Source organism: Schistocerca nitens, chromosome 8, assembly GCF_023898315.1.
Source record: "Schistocerca nitens isolate TAMUIC-IGC-003100 chromosome 8, iqSchNite1.1, whole genome shotgun sequence".
Taxonomy (NCBI): Eukaryota; Metazoa; Arthropoda; class Insecta; order Orthoptera; family Acrididae; genus Schistocerca; species Schistocerca nitens.
This window is the reverse complement of record NC_064621.1, coordinates 257,628,052-257,647,896: the sequence shown is the minus strand read 5'-3', so window position 1 is coordinate 257,647,896 and position 19,845 is coordinate 257,628,052. Positions and strand designations below refer to the sequence as shown.

General features: G+C 33.9%; 1 protein-coding gene across 4 annotated transcripts in view; it reads right to left on the bottom strand.

Annotated features, from left to right (window-relative positions):
- The window catches only part of LOC126198707 (myrosinase 1-like), a 225,771-nt gene that overhangs the window by 121,624 nt on the left and 84,302 nt on the right, over positions 1-19,845 (bottom strand). The window contains exon 12 of one of the 4 annotated variants that reach the window (XM_049935212.1): positions 19,069-19,365. The exons of the other annotated variants lie outside the window; for them this stretch is intronic. Coding sequence (XP_049791169.1) covers positions 19,239-19,365 — 127 coding nt within the window. The 3' untranslated portion in view covers positions 19,069-19,238. Of the gene's footprint in view, positions 1-19,068; positions 19,366-19,845 lie in introns of those variants that run through there. 4 annotated transcript variants of the gene reach the window in all.

The following is a 19,845-nucleotide window of genomic DNA, read 5'->3' as shown; positions in this document are numbered from 1 at the left end:
CATCCACTAAATAATTGAAGACATAGGTTGCAAGTGCTTCTCTGAGATGAAGAGTTTAGCATAGAAGTGAAATTCGTGGCGGGCCACATGAAACCAGTCATGTGACTGATGACCAAAAAAACATGTTGAGCACAGCATCAGAGGTGACATTGTTATTTGTCCCACAGACGTGCAGTTGCAAAGAATAGGTACATTTATTTTTATATTTACAGTCGATGGATTAACAGGCTTAGTATTAGCAAATTCGTCAAAAATGATTGAAATGGCTCTGAGCACTATGGGACTTAACATCTGTGGTCATCAGTCCCCTAGAACTTAGAACTACTTAAACCTAAGTAACCTAAGGACATCATACACATCCATGCCCGAGGCAGGATTTGAACCTGCGGCCGTAGTGGTCACACAGTTCCAGAATGAAGCTCCTGGAACCACATGGCCACACCGGCTGGCAGCAAATTCATCCTTTGAGATTGTACTACATATTACATAATAGCCCTCTTCCACTATGTATTATCTATAGGAGCAGTATTTGCAATCATAGCGGGTGTTACCCTCTTTTTACAGAGCTAACCATGAACAATATACGATGAAAATTCAGTTAACAATTATGTTTATGGAGTAAACCTGAACTCCTTCCCTCAACACTTCCTAGGATTAGCAGGAATACCACTGACATTCTGACCACCCAGACGAATACACATCATGAAATGTAGTGTCAAAAATTGGATAAACAACTTCTATTGCAGTAATCGTTGTATTTATTGTAATTATATGAGGAAGATTGGTTACAAATCGAGCAATCATATTTAGAGCTGATATAAGTAGATCAAAAGAATGGTTACAAAATAATCCACCTGCAGAACATATTTGCTCAGAATTACCATTAATTTCTAGAATTTAATGTGGCAGATTAGTGCGGTAGATTTAAGCTTTACAAATAAAGGTCTGACCTTTTATTAAAAGTTTTCCATGGCGACATAGTCCAATTTATCACTTCAAGATTGATCTTCACCATTACTGGAGCAATTATCATTCTTCAATGACCATACTATAGTTGTACTATTAATAATTACAGTAATTGTAGGCTACACCCTAGAATATACGCTATTTATTGCTTATATAAACCGAAATATACTGAATGGACACTTTATTGTTGCTTCCCTCACTACGACTATTATATTTTCTTGACGACTTAGTAGACCCTATAATCACAAACAATAGGACGACAATGATACTGATGATATGAGTACTTAGGGTTTATAGATGTAGAATTAGACACATACATAACACCAGGACAAGATCTAGAAAACGATGGATTTCGACTACTAGATGTAGATAATCGGACAGTTCTATCTAAAAATACAGAAGTGTAAGTATTAACAGGATCTTCAGATGTTCTACACTCATAAGAGTACCTGCTCTAGGAGTTAAATTGATGCCATCCTGGGTCGCCTGAGTCAAGGAACATTTACAATAAATCTGCCTGCACTATGTTTCGATCAATGCTCAGAAAGTTGTGGAGCAAACGACAGATTTATACTAATTGCAATTGAAATAACTTCAGTAAATTTATTTATCAAGTGATTATCTAAGAAAAATTAAGGAGTTTGTTAAATATATAACATTAGAGTGTCAATCTAAAATAATTAAATAATTAGTTCACCTTGAAACATCAGATGACTGAAAGTAAGTACTGGTCTCTTAAACCATGTAATAATAAATTAATGCCTACTTATGATGGGGAAATTTAATGCATGCCCTCAAATATTTCTGCTCATACGATTCTCTCTATTTGTTATATATTCAGCCACTTTAATTCTATTTAATTAAAAAGACTTTTTCTCCTTTAAGTCTAATCTTATTAAAAGAACAGAAAAAAGAACAATTGAGATAAAAATCTAACCTGAAAATGATAACAAACCTATTCTCAACATATGATCCATCTACTAAAATCTTTAATTTATTATTAAATTGAACTAGATCATTTCTAGGGCCATTATTAATCCCATCAATATTTTGGCTTACACATTCATAAAGTAATATTATTTGAAATAAGCTACATTTAACCTTACATAACGAATTTAAAATATTATTAGGATCAAAATCCTTCATTGGACAACATTAATCTTTTTTCAATTTTCATTATAATATTATTCAGTAATTTCATAGGATTATTGCCTTATATTTTTCCAGAACAAGACATTTAGCATTAACATTCACAATCACTTTACCTGTATGATTAAGATTTCTACTATATGGATGACTTAAGCACACTAATCATATAATAACACTCCTTCAAGGTACCCCATATGCACTAATATTATTTATAGTACTAATTGAAACAATTGTAAATGTTATCTGACCAGGTACATTAGCAGAACAACTAGAAGAATTTATGATTGCCAGACAATTATTATTAACCTTATTAGGAAATACATGGTCATCCTTAGCAATAGATTTAATTTTCTCATTAACTATTGGACAAATACTATCATTAATCCTAGAATCAGCAGTAGCTATAAAGCAGGCTTACGTTTTCTTAATTTTAAGGACTTTATATTCTAGAGAAGTGTACTAAACTTCAATTAGAAACACAAACCACACGTTCCACTTAGTAGATTATAGACCTAGGCCATTACCAGAACCAACTGGAGCAGTAGTTCTACTTTCAGGATTAGCAAAATGATTCCATCTAATTAATATCAGCCTATTCATAATTGGATTTGGAATTACTTTATTAACAATAATTCAATGATGATGAGATGTAGTTTAAGAAGGAACATATCAAGGATTACATACAGGATTTGTATCCATTGGATTATGATAGGGAATAGTTTTATTCATTGCATCACAAGTTTTGTTCTTTGTATCATTCTTCTTAGCTATTTTAAGCAGTAGACTAGCGCCAACCATTTAATTTACGAATACTATGACCCCCAATTGCAATTCAACCTTTTAATTGCATACAAATTCCATTACTTAATATAGTTATTCTTTTAGCTCTTTGGCAACAGACACATGTGCCCACCACAGTGAAATAGAATCTAATGATACACAAGCACTAAAAGGTTATTCTTCACAGCACTATTAGGATTATATTATAGAATAATTCAAGCATGTGAATATTGAGGAGCCCCTTTTGCCATTGCAGATGCAGTACATGGATCAAAATTCTTTCTTGCAATAGGATTCCACGAACTTCATGTAATTATTAGAACAACCTTTTTAACAACATGCTTACTTCGACATTCAATGGGTCAATTCCCACCAAGATATCACTTTGGATTTGAAGCAGCAGCATGGTATTGACACTTCATAGATGTACTATGATTATTCCTATATATAGCAGTTATATATGAGGTAGATAATTGTTTTTCTAGTATAAACAGTATATTTGTCTTCCAAACAAAAAGAATGATATAAAACAAGAAAACAATCCTATTCCTACCTACAAGAAATTTTATTAGATTTATTATTCCGATAATCATTATAATCCTCACAACAGCAGTACCTAGAAAAAAGATCACCATTTGAATGTTGATTCGATCAGAAAAGATCAGCATGAATACCATTCTCCCTCCAACTCCTCTTAATTGCTGTAATTTTCCTAATCTTTGATGTAGAAATTACATTAATTCTGCCAACTGTAATTATTTTAAAAACATCAGACATTATAATCTGAGTAGTACCAACAATATTCTTCATTTTACTCCTATTAGGAGGCCGATATGACGAATGAAATCAAGGAGCTCTACAATAAGCAGAATAAAGGGTTGTAGATAACTGTAAAATTTAGGTTGCATTGAATATGTTTTGATATAATCAATCAACCTCAAATTGAATAAGCATCGAAATACTGCCGCCAGTTTCGACTTGAAAGGTTGGTAAATAATGTACCCTTCTTCTTCTTTAATTGAAACCTAAAAGAGGCATAGTACTGTTAATAACATAATTAACTATAAAGTTTCTATTAAGGAAACGTAAAACCAATGTGAAAGCTGCTAATTTTTTATATTATTGGTTTAACTCCATTAACAGTTCTAATATTTATATAGTTTATATAAAAGATTACATTTTCACTGTAAAAATAGTATAAATTATATTCATAAACACCTAAAAATTAAAATATTTCCTTGACCTCTTCATTGTCATGCTCCAATTATATGGTATTTAGTTACAAGGAAAAGATTACCACTAAAATAAATATTCAAAACATAATATCAGAGAAATTATAAAATTTGAGTCATATATAAATGTATATAATTAAATAAATAAGTACTCTACACTATTAATTCACCCAGCCATAATCAAAAGACTTTGGTGAATAATAATCCAACTTTCAGGGTGTGTGTCTAACAAACTTAGTTGAAAGAAAAGTATAAATTATATAGAACCGGCAAATCTAACATAAGTCAGAATTTTCAACGAAAAAAATTACAAAAAAATCAAACTTAGAAATAAAGTAAACCAAATAATCACATAAAAACAACATTAATTGCTAAAAATTGCAGTTAATGAGGTAAAACAATTATATGTGGAATAAGAAAAATTAGTCAAGACAAAAGGCTATCTCCAAAAACAGCATCAAATAATGAACCAAGTATATCAAATGAAACATAATAACCCTTATCATCAAACGAAAATGTCGAGCAAAAATTATTATCCCCAGATATTGAATAATAAAATAAACGAAAATAATAAGAAGCAGTTAAACTCACAGAAAAAATTAAAGAATTCATTCATCTTAAACAAATCATTTCAAGAATTAAATTCTTTGAATAAAACTGAACCAAAAAAGGTATACCACATAAAGATAAACTACAAACCTTAAAACAACGACAAGTTGAATGTATAATATTAACAATAGAACCTATAAAACGAATATCCTGAGAATCCTTTCAAGTATGAGTTATGGAACTTCCAGACATACATAATAACACTTTAAAGCATGAGGCAACAAATGAAATAATGTAAGCTTTGGACAACCTATAACCTAAATTTTCATTAATAAACCAAGTTGCCTCAATGTAGAAAGAGCTACAATCTTCTTTAAATCAAATTCAAAAATCTGCTCCCATTCAGGCCATAAACATAGTTATACAAAACATTAAAAGTAAAAATCAAACATAGATTAAAACTCTAATATTGGTCTAAAACGAATTAATAAATAAACCCAAGCAGTAAAAAGAGAAGACAAATGGACTAACGTAGAAACAGGAGTAGGTGCTCCTATGGCAGCAGAAAGTCAAGAAAAGAAAGGAATCTGAGTTCTCTTAGTTGTACCAGATAAAACAATTAATATAGTAATAAGCTTTATTTCAAAGAAACTCAAAATAAAGTCATAATAATAAATATAATTCCAACCACCAAAATATGACATTCATGAAACAGAAATTAAAATAGCAGCATCACCAATCCGATTGGACAAAGCAGTTAATACAGCAGCATTACAAGACTTTACATTTTATAATAAATAACTAAACAATAGAAACCAGCCCCAAACCATCTCAACACAGAAAAATTCTAATCAAATTAGGACCAATCATCAAAACAATAACAATAAAACGATTTATGTTTTTCTCACCTGATATATAATCCTCCCCGTAATTAGTTACCAAAGAAGCAATACATATAACAAAAGACATAAAAATAAGAGATATGCAATCCAAAACTGAAGTTGTCACAACCATACAACCATTTAATTTAAAAAGTACTCACTAAACAAAAATTCTATAATTAATTAGTAAATAATAAATACCCAAAATAAAAATTAGAGTTCAAGAAAAAATAAAAAAACTTACAGAACAAATTGAAGGTAAATACATGTTGAAAAACTTCATATCATTGATCCCACAAAACAATATTTCTAATTAAAATACTTAAGCTTTTTAAACAAAGAAATGTACACCCCTTAAACAAAAAATATATAAAGGGAATCAATGTAAAAGGCAAAGATGAATCTCCCAAAACTAATGATTAGTATAAACCCCAGAATAATAAATACCACACTGAGAATAAAAATATATTCTTTCATTAACATCAACAGCTGAAAAAAAGGTAAGAAATAGAATCAAAAATCTAAAATAGGATCAAGACATAATTCTACTTAATAATCTCAATTCACATACCAAATTTAACGAAAGAGGAGCAGTCATAATTGATGTTTTTAAATGAAATGACCACAAAGCCATTCTAGGTGTTAAATTAATTATACCCTTGTTAATTAATAATCTCTATTTTCGTAAGCACTCATAAATAGTACAAAAGAAACCAGAAGAACATAAACCATGGCCAACCATTAAAGAAAGTGAGCCTATACAACCTCATCAATTTATAGTTAATAATCCATCAATAAGCATTCTTATATAAATATAACAATATCTCCACCTGATTAGCCTAAGGATAATTAGAAATAATTAAAGTGACTACCTTCATCACATGGAAAATACCTTAATTCAACAAAACACAAGCAAGAATCGTTCTACGACAAATAGGAGCGTTTGCATGGGCCTTAGGTAGCCAACAGTGAACCAAAAACATAGGCATCTTAAGTAAAAAGCATAAATTATGGAAAAATGTAAAGTAATAAGAACCAAAATCAGTCAACAAAGGAAAATATATAGATTTTCAAAATCCTAAACCTTCAATAAAGCTAACAATAAAGGTAATCTAACAACTAAAGTATAAAAAATTAAATAAACACCAGCCTGTAAGCGCTCAGGTCGATAACCTCATCCTAAAATTAAAAGATATGTAATAACCAATATAGCCTCAAAAATATACAAAGAAAGAAGGCTTAATTTCGCAAATGAACAGTAAAGCATAATTATAAAAATTAAAACTTTAAAAACAAAAATAATAGATTAATATGAAGTTAAATAAACTGAACTTGTAGCAGTAATTATTAATGAACATATTCAACAACTCAACAAAATCAAACTAAAAGAAAATAATCAATACCAAAATAATATCTTATCTTATTTAAGTGAGTATAAGAATACACACAAATTATAAAAACAAAACTTGACAGGAGCATTAAAGAATCGACCAACCATCTACAATTATTTAGTAAACAAAGAAGGATAAGAAAAAATCATAAATAAATATTTTAACATAAAGACATTCAAAAAGAATTTAAAAAATCATTTCCATGAGATCGAATTATTGGAACCAGGATAGAAAGTCAGAAAGCTCCCTCACAAATAGAAAAAAACTAAAAAAACAGGAAAAAATAATCATAAACAAATTAATTAAGCAAAATAATAATTAGTACAAATAAAGAAAGAACAATATATTTCAATCTCAAATGCGCCGTTAATAAGTCTTTACATTTAGAAGAAAAACCATAATCACCAGTAAGATAAAACAAAAAAGTAGTAAAAACAACGATTTTAAAGATTATTTTTAATAGATTGTAAAGCGGAAATAAGTCTAGCTCCCAATTTTAAAACTTTTCATCATCGGTCCCCAAAACCGATATGTTATTGAAATAACACCTGAAAAGATTAAAATAATAATTACACCACAATCAAATGTAATAAATATTAATTTCATTAAATCATTACACCCAATATCAATAATACTCTTCATTATCCTTCAAAACTTTTCTTGTTGGAATAATTACAGGAACAATAACGGAAAGTTATTGATTGTCGTGTACTCTATTACTCATATTTCTTGGTGGAATGTTAGTCCTACTTATTTTTACCGCAATAATTACATTAAATGAAATATTTCAGATTAAATCAATTACTATAATTCTTACTTTAATAATATGAATCTTCATTATGTCAACATTAATTATTTTAGGCATGATAATCTTTATAAACTTCTTCACATATACCAAGGCTATAAATCATAATGATTCGATCAATTATCAAGAAATAACAATATCCTTAGAAAACTTATATAATAGACCAAGATTTATTATTACAGTAATAATTATTATTTATTCATTTTTTCCTTTATTAGCAGAGTTAAAATCTGTAATATTAACCAAGGACCTATTCATAAAATAAGATAATTTTACTAATGAATAAACCTATACAATTAAGTCATCCTTTCATTCAAATTTTAAATAATTCCCTCATTCATCTTCCCTCACCAACAAATATTTCATTTTGATGGAATTTTTGTTCCTTATAAGGATTATGTTTACTAACTCAAATCGTGACTGGACTGTTTTTAGCTATATATTATACCTCAAACATTGAAATAGCATTCAGTAGTGTTGTCCTCATCTGCCAGGACGTAAATGAGGGTTGAATCAATCGAACTTTACATGCAAATGGAGCATCTATATTTTTCTTTTGCATTTACTTGCACATATTTTAACCATTTGGTCCTTTCGCACTAATATGGATAAATAATCTTAGGATAGAAATCGACCTGGTTCACGTCGGTCTGAATTCAGATCATGTAAGAATTTGAAGGTTGAACAGGAAATAAGGATGAATATAAGGATGAGTCTTAAATATCTTGGTTATAACAGGCTGTTTACCTGGACCAAGATGAAGCACCTACCATAATCTATCATAGATGCCTGTTAAGAATTTAGATGTATGAGCATACTCAGTTATTCAAATGTGAGCTATATCCTAGTAGTAGTATATAGTTGCCTGAATATATATACATGGTCTCCCCTATGTTCTGCCTTTATGTGTGGAGAAAACTGTGCAACCAACTACCATGAACATGTCAGGCATTCAAAAGGAATTCAGTCCCACCTAGTACAATGACAAAGATTACATGATTCATTATAGAAACTTAAAGCAGTGTCTAGAAGCATATGAGTTCAAATGTGTAATTCGGAAAAAAAGTTTTTGATGGACAACAGCTTTTTCAGCAAAACTATTCGTCATATATGAAAAATGAGCGACTTGAAAATGGTAGCGTGTTGGAAGGGAGATATGCTGCTCTTGCTCTGCTCCTAAGATGTTATTTCTAGTGCAACATCGTACTTAACGAAAATGTAGTTGAGACTGAAATGAGCAATTTCAGCGATATTTTCGACAAGTATCTGGCCATGGAAATGGCCAGTCTAGATGTTTCCCAAACGCTGTTGTATATTTTCATTATTACTAGAAAGTGAAAAAAAGTGACCGAAAAATATTATTATATGGTTTATGGGTGCAGATAGCCTGAAACGTAATGTAAAAATATATATATATATATTTGTGATATAATTAAAACAATGTGCTCAGATTATTCGATATGTTGGCAAACACTGATAACAACATTTATAGCATCCCCCTCAGTAAATAAAAAAGAAAATGGGTCTAATGATAGGTGAATTGTCAGGAGAGAAATTCCTGAATTCTTGCGACTGAGAGCAAAAATCCACACTGTGGAAGCTGACACCCAATGCGTAATGCATAGAACAAGAGATGTGAAACATCCATTGGTAGAAGAACTTACTGATTGCTTGGCTGTTACAGTGGTTTTTAGGTAATGACAATGAAAAATTGACTGTGCTGTACATAATTCAATCCCAAAACACCTTGTGTTTGATACTTGGTGACTCTGTCAGTACCCATGACAAGGTCACTACCCTACGTCAAATAATGATTGTAAATAAATAATAATCTGCAAAACCATAAATAGACGTAACTTCTTATTTTAGATGAGATCACCTTTCTCTGATTGAAAACTAAATCATCTGCAGTAATTTGGTTTCATTGCAAATAATGGACAATGTAGAATGTAACCTTTTTTGGATTGAAAAATTCAGTGACCCTTCTTTATTTGACTTTATTATAAATAAGGTACACTGTAGATTGTAACTAGAGATATGTTCCACATTATCTGATGGAAAAATTTAGTTATCCCTCTTAGTTAGATTTTATTTTTAAGAACGTAAATATTTGTGAAATGCAAAGAATGTAACGTCTTTATTGTAAATACCTTATGAAAAAATTTTTGGATAGCAGCTCTCTCTCTGCCTTGTAACAGCAGGTGATAATCTGAGGCAATGCTCTATGATGTGTGTAATGACTAACGAAAAACCTTAAGTGCTCAGAGTATATCTGTTTCTCGAAAAGAAGTTATGATTTGTTTATTTGATAACGAGATATAGGTTGAATGATGTGCACAAACATATGTGTATTTCCTAAAGGGCAGGTTGTGTAAGTTTTTTTACTGCACATCAGGCACTGTTTTTAAGCCTGATTGATTAGGAAGAAGAGGAGGAGGTAATATATAGTATACAATTGGTCTGATCATAAATAATGTAACTTGACACCACTTTTGTGTTGGAATTAATGAATATTTTTCACTTTGAAGGAAATAAAGAGACTTGAGTTATATAACCTTCACTATATACCTGCCTCTGTTTTCTAATACAACCATCTGATTGATTGGAAAAAGAGGAAACGAAAGGGGTACAAAGCGCAAAATTAGTCTTTTTCGACAAGAGGAAAGGAAAGCATTAAATTTTCCATTGACACAATTGCGGCATATTTGCCTTCTTGGACCTTTCGCACTATGACTGGCTACACATAAGTAGTACTACTCCTGATTGGTTTGAGATAGAGGGGGAAGTGGAGGGAGTTTTAAATTTTCCATTAATGTAATTAAATTACTGGAATTTTAATATTGCACTGTGACTCGCTGGATATCCGAGGGGTGGGAAGTGTGGCTTCCCACTGATAAAGATAACGATGTCAATGATTACAGCATGAAATCCAGGTAATTTATGGTGTCACTTGATGTCGCTGATGAGGATGGTGGTATCATTTAGAAGGATGAAGACATCACAGATAAAGGTGATGGCATCACTGATAAGGATGATGACATCACTGGTACAGATGATGATATTGCTGATGACATCACAACAGTCTGTCAGGCGCTAGTAGAAAGGATCTGTTGCAGAATGCTCATAGCAAACCTACTCATATGTTTCATTATTGTGCCCACTGTCACTATACAGTATTCTCATCTTACTAGTAAAATTCTTTAAAGAAGGTAGGCACTTGTCTTCTGTAAGTTTTATTCTCTGAGGAGTGTTGGGCAAGTCACACGAGCTCCCAGTGTTTGCACTTTCAGATAAGAGACACTGAAAATTCTCAGAAATTACCACACTAAAGGTTATAATATTGGTGTGGATAAGTTCTATGAGCAGCAAAAATACATAATGTTCGATCTAGTAAGTGGCTAGCAATCGCTACATAGTGAACCCTCAGTCAGAGAATTGCATGGCAGTGCTGCATAGAGTGACTCATTAATAATTAAAATTAGCTTTTAGGAGAGAGAAATTGTAGCTAACGATAGAGGGAAGAAAAAAAGAATTTAATACAAGATAGTATTAAAAAGCAGTGGCGAATTCAGACAGTGCTTGACATGTGATTAGCTGGCGTTTCTCATGAAGAGATGACTTATCAGAATGTGATATCTCCTAGGAATTCTCTCACACTTCTCAGGGAGATGTGATAAATTTCATAACTGGCGGAGTCTTGGTGGGTTGGACTATTCATGAAGGCTTGGTGGAGTGCAGATGATATAGTGCTTTACTACCTTGGGAATTGGTGCATTGAAACTAGTTGTGCCAGGCACACTTCACATTTATGTTTCTGTTGCAGCCGTGAACTTACTGGATAGATTTAGTCATGTTGAAAGCAACAGTGGATTAGACACGTTTGCATTTGCAATGAAATGCTAATTCTTCTCTAGAAGCGTTGGTGATCTACATGTAATAAAGTCCAGTGTAGATGATAAGTTGTTTTATTAGAATACAACTCATTCAAAATAAGGGCTTTATTGTAACAGTTATTTCTCATCAGTTTTCTCTCGTTATTCGCTGTAAGTGGATGCACTTTGGAGTTTCTCATACAGGCCACATGTCTTTGTACTGCATAAACTTCTATTGTAAGATTATTAAAATTTATGTCTCTACATTTTCTATATATTTGCTTTAGTCGGTATGGGGAGAAATGGATCTAAATTTTCCTATATATTTCGATTTTCATAAAAACCTGAAAAAAATATGTGCAGGCTAAAATGTATGTGAAGATTCTTTTATATGCAATCTTTCCTATGATTTGTATTATACTATCACAGTTATGAAGCTGTAGATATCACAAAGGATGAAGATACAGTATTATCATAACATGTACATTCTAGATATAAAAACTATCTGTTCTGTAAAAAGCGAGAGCACAAATGTCCAGCACAAAATGCTCTTAAGCAAAATTTACAACAGAACACTGTTTGTAAACATTGCATGCAAATTAAGATAGTAATTTTAAATATGTTATATCATGATTTTGTTCTTTACTACAACAGTTGTAGATCTCACAACTGATGTTGTTAATGATTATGGTGGTGATCTTGATCTTGCAGAATACATTTAAAACCTACTGAACATTAGAGTGAATGTTTATAAAAATTCTGTAACTATGATTTCCGATTTATCGTATGATGAACAAAGAATGCAATGCCAAAATTTTGTAATTTTCATGCAGTAAAATTTACATCTGGAGTATTTTTGTTTGATTGGTCGTTTTTTTCCTTCCTCTCTGTAATATACAATGGAAAAAAATTTACTGCCGATTCCTTATTTTGAGGAAATTCCACTCTCGTTGCTGAATTCATAGCAATCACCATGCAGGTTGAAATAGCTGATGAAAGGCGTTAACCTGCACTCAAAACTTATCTTACGTGCATAGTTTAATGAAAGGAATGTATGACATTCATGAAGCCAATTTAGCTGATCTGATTATATATTCAAAAGTAATTCAGGTTATAAATATTTCTTAAAAGTATTTCATAAGGGCTCCAAGTATCCAAGGGATGGTCTAAAGTCTAAAAAGAACTGAGATGATGGAAGCATTCACAAAAATACAGGGTGATTAAAAAAGAATACCACAACTTTAAAAATGTGTATTTAATGAAAGAAACATAATATAACCTTCTGTTATACATCATTACAAAGAGTATTTAAAAAGGTTTTTTTCACTCAAAAACAAGTTCAGAGATGTTCAATATGGCCCCCTCCAGACACACAAGCAATATCAACCCGATACTCCAACTCGTTCCACACTCTCTGTAGCATATCAGGCGTAACAGTTTGGATAGCTGCTGTTATTTCTCGTTTCAAATCATCAATGGTGGCTGGGAGAGGTGGCCGAAACACCATATCCTTAACATACCCCCCTAAGAAAAAATCGCAGGGGGTAAGATCAGGGCTTCTTGGAGGCCAGTGATGAAGTGCTCTGTCACGGGCTGCCTGGCGGCCGATCCATCACCTCGGGTAGTTGACGTTCAGGTTTCATAACTAACCTTTTTCGTAGGACTCTCCATACAGTTGATTGTGGAATTTGCAGCTCTCTGCTAGCTCTGCGAGTCGATTTTCCTGGGTTGCGAACAAATGCTTGCTGGATGCGTGCTACATTTTCATCACTCGTTCTCGGCCGTCCAGAACTTTTCCCTTTGCACAAACACCCATTCTCTGTAAACTGTTTATACCAACGTTTAATACACCACCTATCAGGAGGTTTAACACCATACTTCGTTCGAAATGCACGCTGAACAACTGTCGTCGATTCACTTCTGCCGTACTCAATAGCACAAAAAGCTTTCTGTTGAGCGGTCGCCATCTTAGCATCAACTGACGCTGACGCCTAGTCAACAGCGCCTCAAGCTCCCTTAATTCGCCGACAGATAGTGCTTAGCTCTGCCTTTTGTCGTTGCAGAGTTTTAAATTCCTAAAGTTGTGGTATTCTTTTTTAATCACCCTGTATATTCATGTGAGAAGCTAATGCAAAGATGGAAGATTAATCACTATGCATCGTTACTTACATTCGAAATCTCAGTTGGGGAGTATTTCAATAAAATAATATGTTTAACGTTCCACAGAGCAAGGTTCTTCCAAATGGATTAATTGATATGGTGCAAGATCTAGCAAGTGAGTACAAGCACACATAATGTAAACCATTTAATGTGTCACTGGTTGATGTCAGATAATACACTTTTGTCTGAAGTGTGTAGTAAGATCAAGACTATAGATCCACAAATAACTAAATTCATATGCAGCAATTTTGATAGAATTAGCAAACACAATTTTCAAGAAATGCCTCACCAGAAACTGATATACCGAGACATTCAAAATTCGAGCAGTTCTGGACATACATCCGAGAATCTATCTGCTGGAAGAATTCATATTGTGACTTGCAGCAGGAGTTTTCTTCAGCACAGCACTACGAGAGAATGAACACCCATCCACGTATGACGGGATCAGAAGCAAAGAGATACATGTGAAATATCCCACAAAAATGAGATATGTGCATCTAACTTTGTACTGCTCCATGGTAAACAAATAAAAAACTAGTTACAGGAAGTTACGAAACAGTTTCATTCTTGGAGTGTTATTCTGACGTTTTACGTTGTACATTACCTACATTAACTATTTATGATGCATGTCATGTCATAGATGTCTTGTGCTAATACAAAAGAGACGACCGCGTTGCGACGACCCAGAATCACATTAAAATACATGCACAATAGTTTAACAGTACTTTTGGTCTCTATGAAAATTATGTTAAGACCTTGACACAGAAAAGGAAGGGATGTCATTAACCAAAGCTTCCCTCAGTCTCAACCAAAGCCCAAATTTCCTCTTTCCGGATATGCTAAGGTTTTTATTCACGACACAAGTCAGCATAGTTGTTTTTATGACCAGTTTTAAACATCTTAAAACTGAAGAAACTGCAAAACGTTGGGAATTTAAGGACATGGGACATGGATGAACTGACTAAACCACAGGTCGTACAGAGTTTCAGGGAGAGCATAAGGAAACAATTGACAGGAATGGGGAAATGAAATACAGTAGAAGAATAATGCATAGCTCTGAGGGATGAAGTAGTGAAGGCAGTAGAGGATCGAGTAGGTAAAGAGACGAGGGCTAGTAGAAATCCTTGGATAACAGAAGAAATATTGAATTTAATTGCTGGAAGGAGAAAATACAAAAATGCAGTAAACGAAGCTGGCAAAATGGAATACAAACGTCTCGAAAATGAGATCGACAAGAAGTGCAGAATGGCTAAGCAGGGATGGCTAGAGGACAAATGTAAGGATGTGGAGGCTTATCTCACTAGGGGTAAGATAGATACTGCCTACAGGAAAATTAAAGAGACCTTTGGAGCAAAGAGAACCACTTGTATGAATATCAAGAGCTCAGATGGAAACCCAGTTCTAAGCAAAGAAGGGAAAGCAGAAAGGTGGAAGGAGTATATAGAAGGTCTATACAAGGGCGATGTTCTTGAGGACAATATTATGGAAATGGTAGAGGATGTACAAGAAGATGAAATGGGAGATACGATACTGCGTGAAGAGTTTCACACAGCACTGAAAGACATGAGTCGAAACAAGGCCCCGGGAGTAGAAAACATCCCATTAGAACTACTGACGTCCTTGGAAGAGCCATTCCTGACAAAACTCTACCGTCTGGTGAGCAAGATTTATGAGACAGGCGAAATATCCTCAGACTTCAAGAAGAATATAATAATTCCAATCCCAAAGAAATCAGGTGTTGACAGATGTGAAAATTACCGAACTATCAGTTTCATAAGTCACAGCTGCAAAATACTAACACGAATTCTTTACAGACGAATGGAAAAACTGGCAGAAGCCAACCTCGGGGAAGATCAGTTTCGATTCTGTAGAAATATTGGAACACGCGAGGCAATACTGACCCTACGACTTACTTTTAGAAGACAGATTAAGGAAAGGCAAACCTACGTTGTTAGCATTTGTAGACTTAGAGAAAGCTTTTGACAATGTTGACTGGAATACTCTCTTTCAAATTCTAAAGGTGGCAGGAGTAAAATACAGGGAGCAAAATGCTATTTGCAATTTGTACAGGAACCAGATGGCAGTTATAAGAGTTGAGGGACATGATAGGGAAGCAGTGGTTGGGAAGGGAGTGAGACAGGTTTGTAGCCTCTCCCCAATGTTATTCATTTTGTATATTGAGCAAGCAGTAAAGGAAACAAAAGAAAAATTCCGATTAGGAATTAAAATCCATGGAGAAGAAATAAAAAGATTTGAGGTTCACCGATGACATTGTAATTTCGTCAGAGACAGCAAAGGACTTGGAATTGCAGTTGAACGGAATGGGCAGTGTCTTGAAAGGAGGATATAAGATGAACATCATCTAAACAAAACGAGGAGAATGGAATGTAGTCGAATTAAGTCGGGTGATGCTGAGGGAATTAGATTAGGAAATGAGACACTTAAAGTACTAAAGGAGTTTTGCTATTTCAGGAGCAAAATAACTGATGATGGTCGAAGTATAGAGGATATAAAATGTAGACCGGCAGTGGCAAGGAAAGCATTTCTGAAGAAGAGAAATTTGTTAACATCTAGTATAGATTTAAGTGTCAGGAAGTCGTTTCTGAAAGTATTTGTATGGAGTGTAGCCATCTATGGAAGTGAAACATGGACGAAAAATAGCTTGGACAAGAAGAGAATAGAAGCTTTCTAAATGTGGTGCTACAGAAGAATGCTGAAGGTTAGATGGGTAGATCACATAACTAATGAGGAAGTTTTGAATAGAATTGGGGTGAAGCGGAGTTTGTGGCGCAACTTGACAAGATGAAGGGACCGGTTGGTAGGACATGTTCTGAGGCATCAAGGGATCACAAATGTAGCATTGGAGGGCAGCGTGGAGGGTAAAAAGCCTAGAGGGAGACCAAGAGATGAATACGCTAAGCAGATTCAGAAGAATATAGGTTGCAGTAAGTACTGGGAGATGAAGAAGTTTACACGGGAGAGCTCATTCAAACCAATGTCAGGACTGAAGACCACAACAACAACAACATGATGCATGAGAAGAGGGAAGTGACACAGGTGGCGCAAAATATTTTCAGTAATGGGGTAATGCATTAACAGTATTCTTTCTTATTTAGTTTCACTATTGTAGTCCACAAAAGGCATGAGAATTAGTATTACATGAATGTCTTTTTATAGCTCTAAAAATGTAGTAATAAAGTTTTATACTGAAAACATAAATCACATTCTTCTTGATTTCGCAAGTTCTGTAAAAAATTGGATAGAAGTAATACATACATTTACGAATTCTGTTTCAAACCTGATCATTTGTATTAACTTTTGTTCCAACGTCCGATCACAAAACGATAGAAGTTATTTTTATGGCTAATATAGAGAAAAAATCGGAAATTCCATTTTACAATCTCAAAATAATTCTGTGACCTCGTGACCCTTGACTTCAGCTTTCTCAAAACTAGGAGAAGTATAATTATACCCCTTCGTTTCTGACCCCCCTCAATCTAACTGAAATAATTGTGTGAAGAAAAGGAAAAAGGTCATTGTAAAAGGCTAGGTTTTCATAAAGCATACAATTAATGAATTAATTTGGTAAAATATTGGATGTGTAAGGTTTTGGCTGATAGATGTGTTACATTTTGTGATCAAGGTAAGAACAATATAAAATCTGAATATTCAAAACAGCACTACTACACCTACAGACGTGTATACTATAGTTATGATTGTGCCTATTGCACTGATACAGTGCTCGCACCTAGCTGTTAAGGTACATTAAAAAAGTGAGGAAACTGGTTTGTGTGAGTGTTGGGCTGGCGATGACTCCAATGCCACATGCAGATCAGTGATATCATAAAATCTCAGAAATCGTCATCGTAAAGGCCATAATTTTGATGCAGGTATGTTTCTGTGTGCAACAAGGACATCTAACAGACCTTCCAGTAGTTGGGTAGCAATCATTACGTACGAAATACCGTCTCCTCAAATCAGATGACATACCTAATCAGCCTAATACACTAATAATTAAAATCAAGAATTAGAAGAGAGAAATAGGAGCTAACTATAGTGATGAGTCTGGATCAACACAGAAACCACAAGTTAATGGAAGCATATATTTAAAAGTTGTCATAGAAGTAGGGAGAGTGGGGGAATGCACATGTGACTGGTTGGCACTTCTTAACTTCTGCCTAGCAGAAAGTACTGTCTGTCAAGGATTGTTTCTCAATTCTCTGATAGACATGGCAAACTTCACAGCTAGTTTAGAGTTGGTGGCCTTTATTTTTCATGTAGGCGGGTTTAGCTGAAGATGGCGAATTGTGGTGCATTGTTGCTAGTCGGTCTGTTGAAACTCGTTTCTGCCCAATAAACGTAAGACATACATATGTTCGTCACAGCTGTGAGACTTTTGCGGATAGGGGTATTATGAGTGTTAAAACAAGGAGCTTATGAGACGTGATGTTTGCAACAATATACTAAAGCTTTCCTAAAACCTTTGGTAATCTTTGGTGTATTTAACCCCATGTATTATTGGCATGTGTTCCAGTCATAAAACGAATTTATTTGTAATGGTCATATTTTCAACCAGTTTCCTCTCGTTACTAGTCGGCCGTTGCCTACGCGAGTCAACCTACACCTAATGGAAATATCAAAAACAAAACACATTACTATGGTCAATACGGTCTCGAAATGGATGGAAATAGATCCTGTATGGTTTTCAAAGGTACTTTGTACCATTCTTCCTGCAAATTATTGACCAGGTCAGGCAACGATGGTGGGAGCGGATAACTATCACAACTTTCTCACTACAGTAGAGCCATGGGCTCAATATTACTGAGAGCTTTTGACATGTAACCTCGGTCAGATGCAGGAAACAGTATGAGGCAAGACTCATCAGACCAAATGAATTTCTTCTTTCGCTCCATAGCCCACGTTTTATAGCTTCGGGGCCACTGTTTCCTGTTACTGGAATTTATCAAAGTATAAGTCAAAGGGGAAGTAACACAGCCGACCTACTGCAAATAAATTTTAAAACGTTGACCTAGATTTCTAAACCTCTAAGGATGCCTTCATGGAGATGAAATTTTAACAACCGTAATGCTACATTTCGAGCAGGCAACAGTCAAAATAACATGCTCAGTCAGGAATTAAAAGTTAAAAATTTTCCATCTTTTGGTACCGTACGTATTCTTTGTAATGGACAACGTTGGACCGGTAGGCTGTGTTACTTCTCCGTTGAAACTTGCGTACGGTTGGTGAGATACAGATATGTTCAAAACAGCAAAGTACAATTGCTCATTTTCAGAAATTTATTTACATAGACAGTGGTTGAAAAATATCTACATTCAGTAGTTGCAGACAATACAATTATTCCTTCATCTAACTGTACTGTATTCGGCAAGAGATCATATTAAGCACTGTGTTGACATCCTCATTTATGTCTTCTGTGGTGAACACGGAATGTCTTACTCGTTGTACTGGCTGGGCAACTGCTTGCTGCTAAAGACTTCTGCCATGAAGAAGGCCGATGCCTTCGGCGTCCTCGTTCTGTTTGGACTGCTGAAATCCACCTCGTACAGCCCAGACTTAAGTCTGCATAGTAAACATGAGAGTGTTTATTTAAAAAGTCACGATCCACATATGTGCGTCTGATATGTACTATCACTAATATTGGACGAGAGTATGAGAACATTTACAGAAATGAGCAGCTATTAAAACTAGGTACAGTGTACTAAACTGGAAAGTAGCTAGGAATATTATAGGGTTCAATATCTACCCCAGGTTTCAGTTTACGTATTTCACACATTGAAACACTACACAGGAGTAACAAATAACTAGTGTCTTGAGTTCAGCTTGGTAACGTGTTGGGTTAGAAATTTCTTACTTTATTATTGCGGGTAGCTTGTTACAGAGATTTGTACGAGCGTATATAGTTTCACACTGAATTGCACACTGTCATACAAATTGGAAATTTAAATTTTTCTGAATTTAATTTCTTGGTTGTGTGCATCAGAGTTTAAGTGGCCACATTTATTACTAGAAATACCGTAATACGATTTTGTAATCATGCCT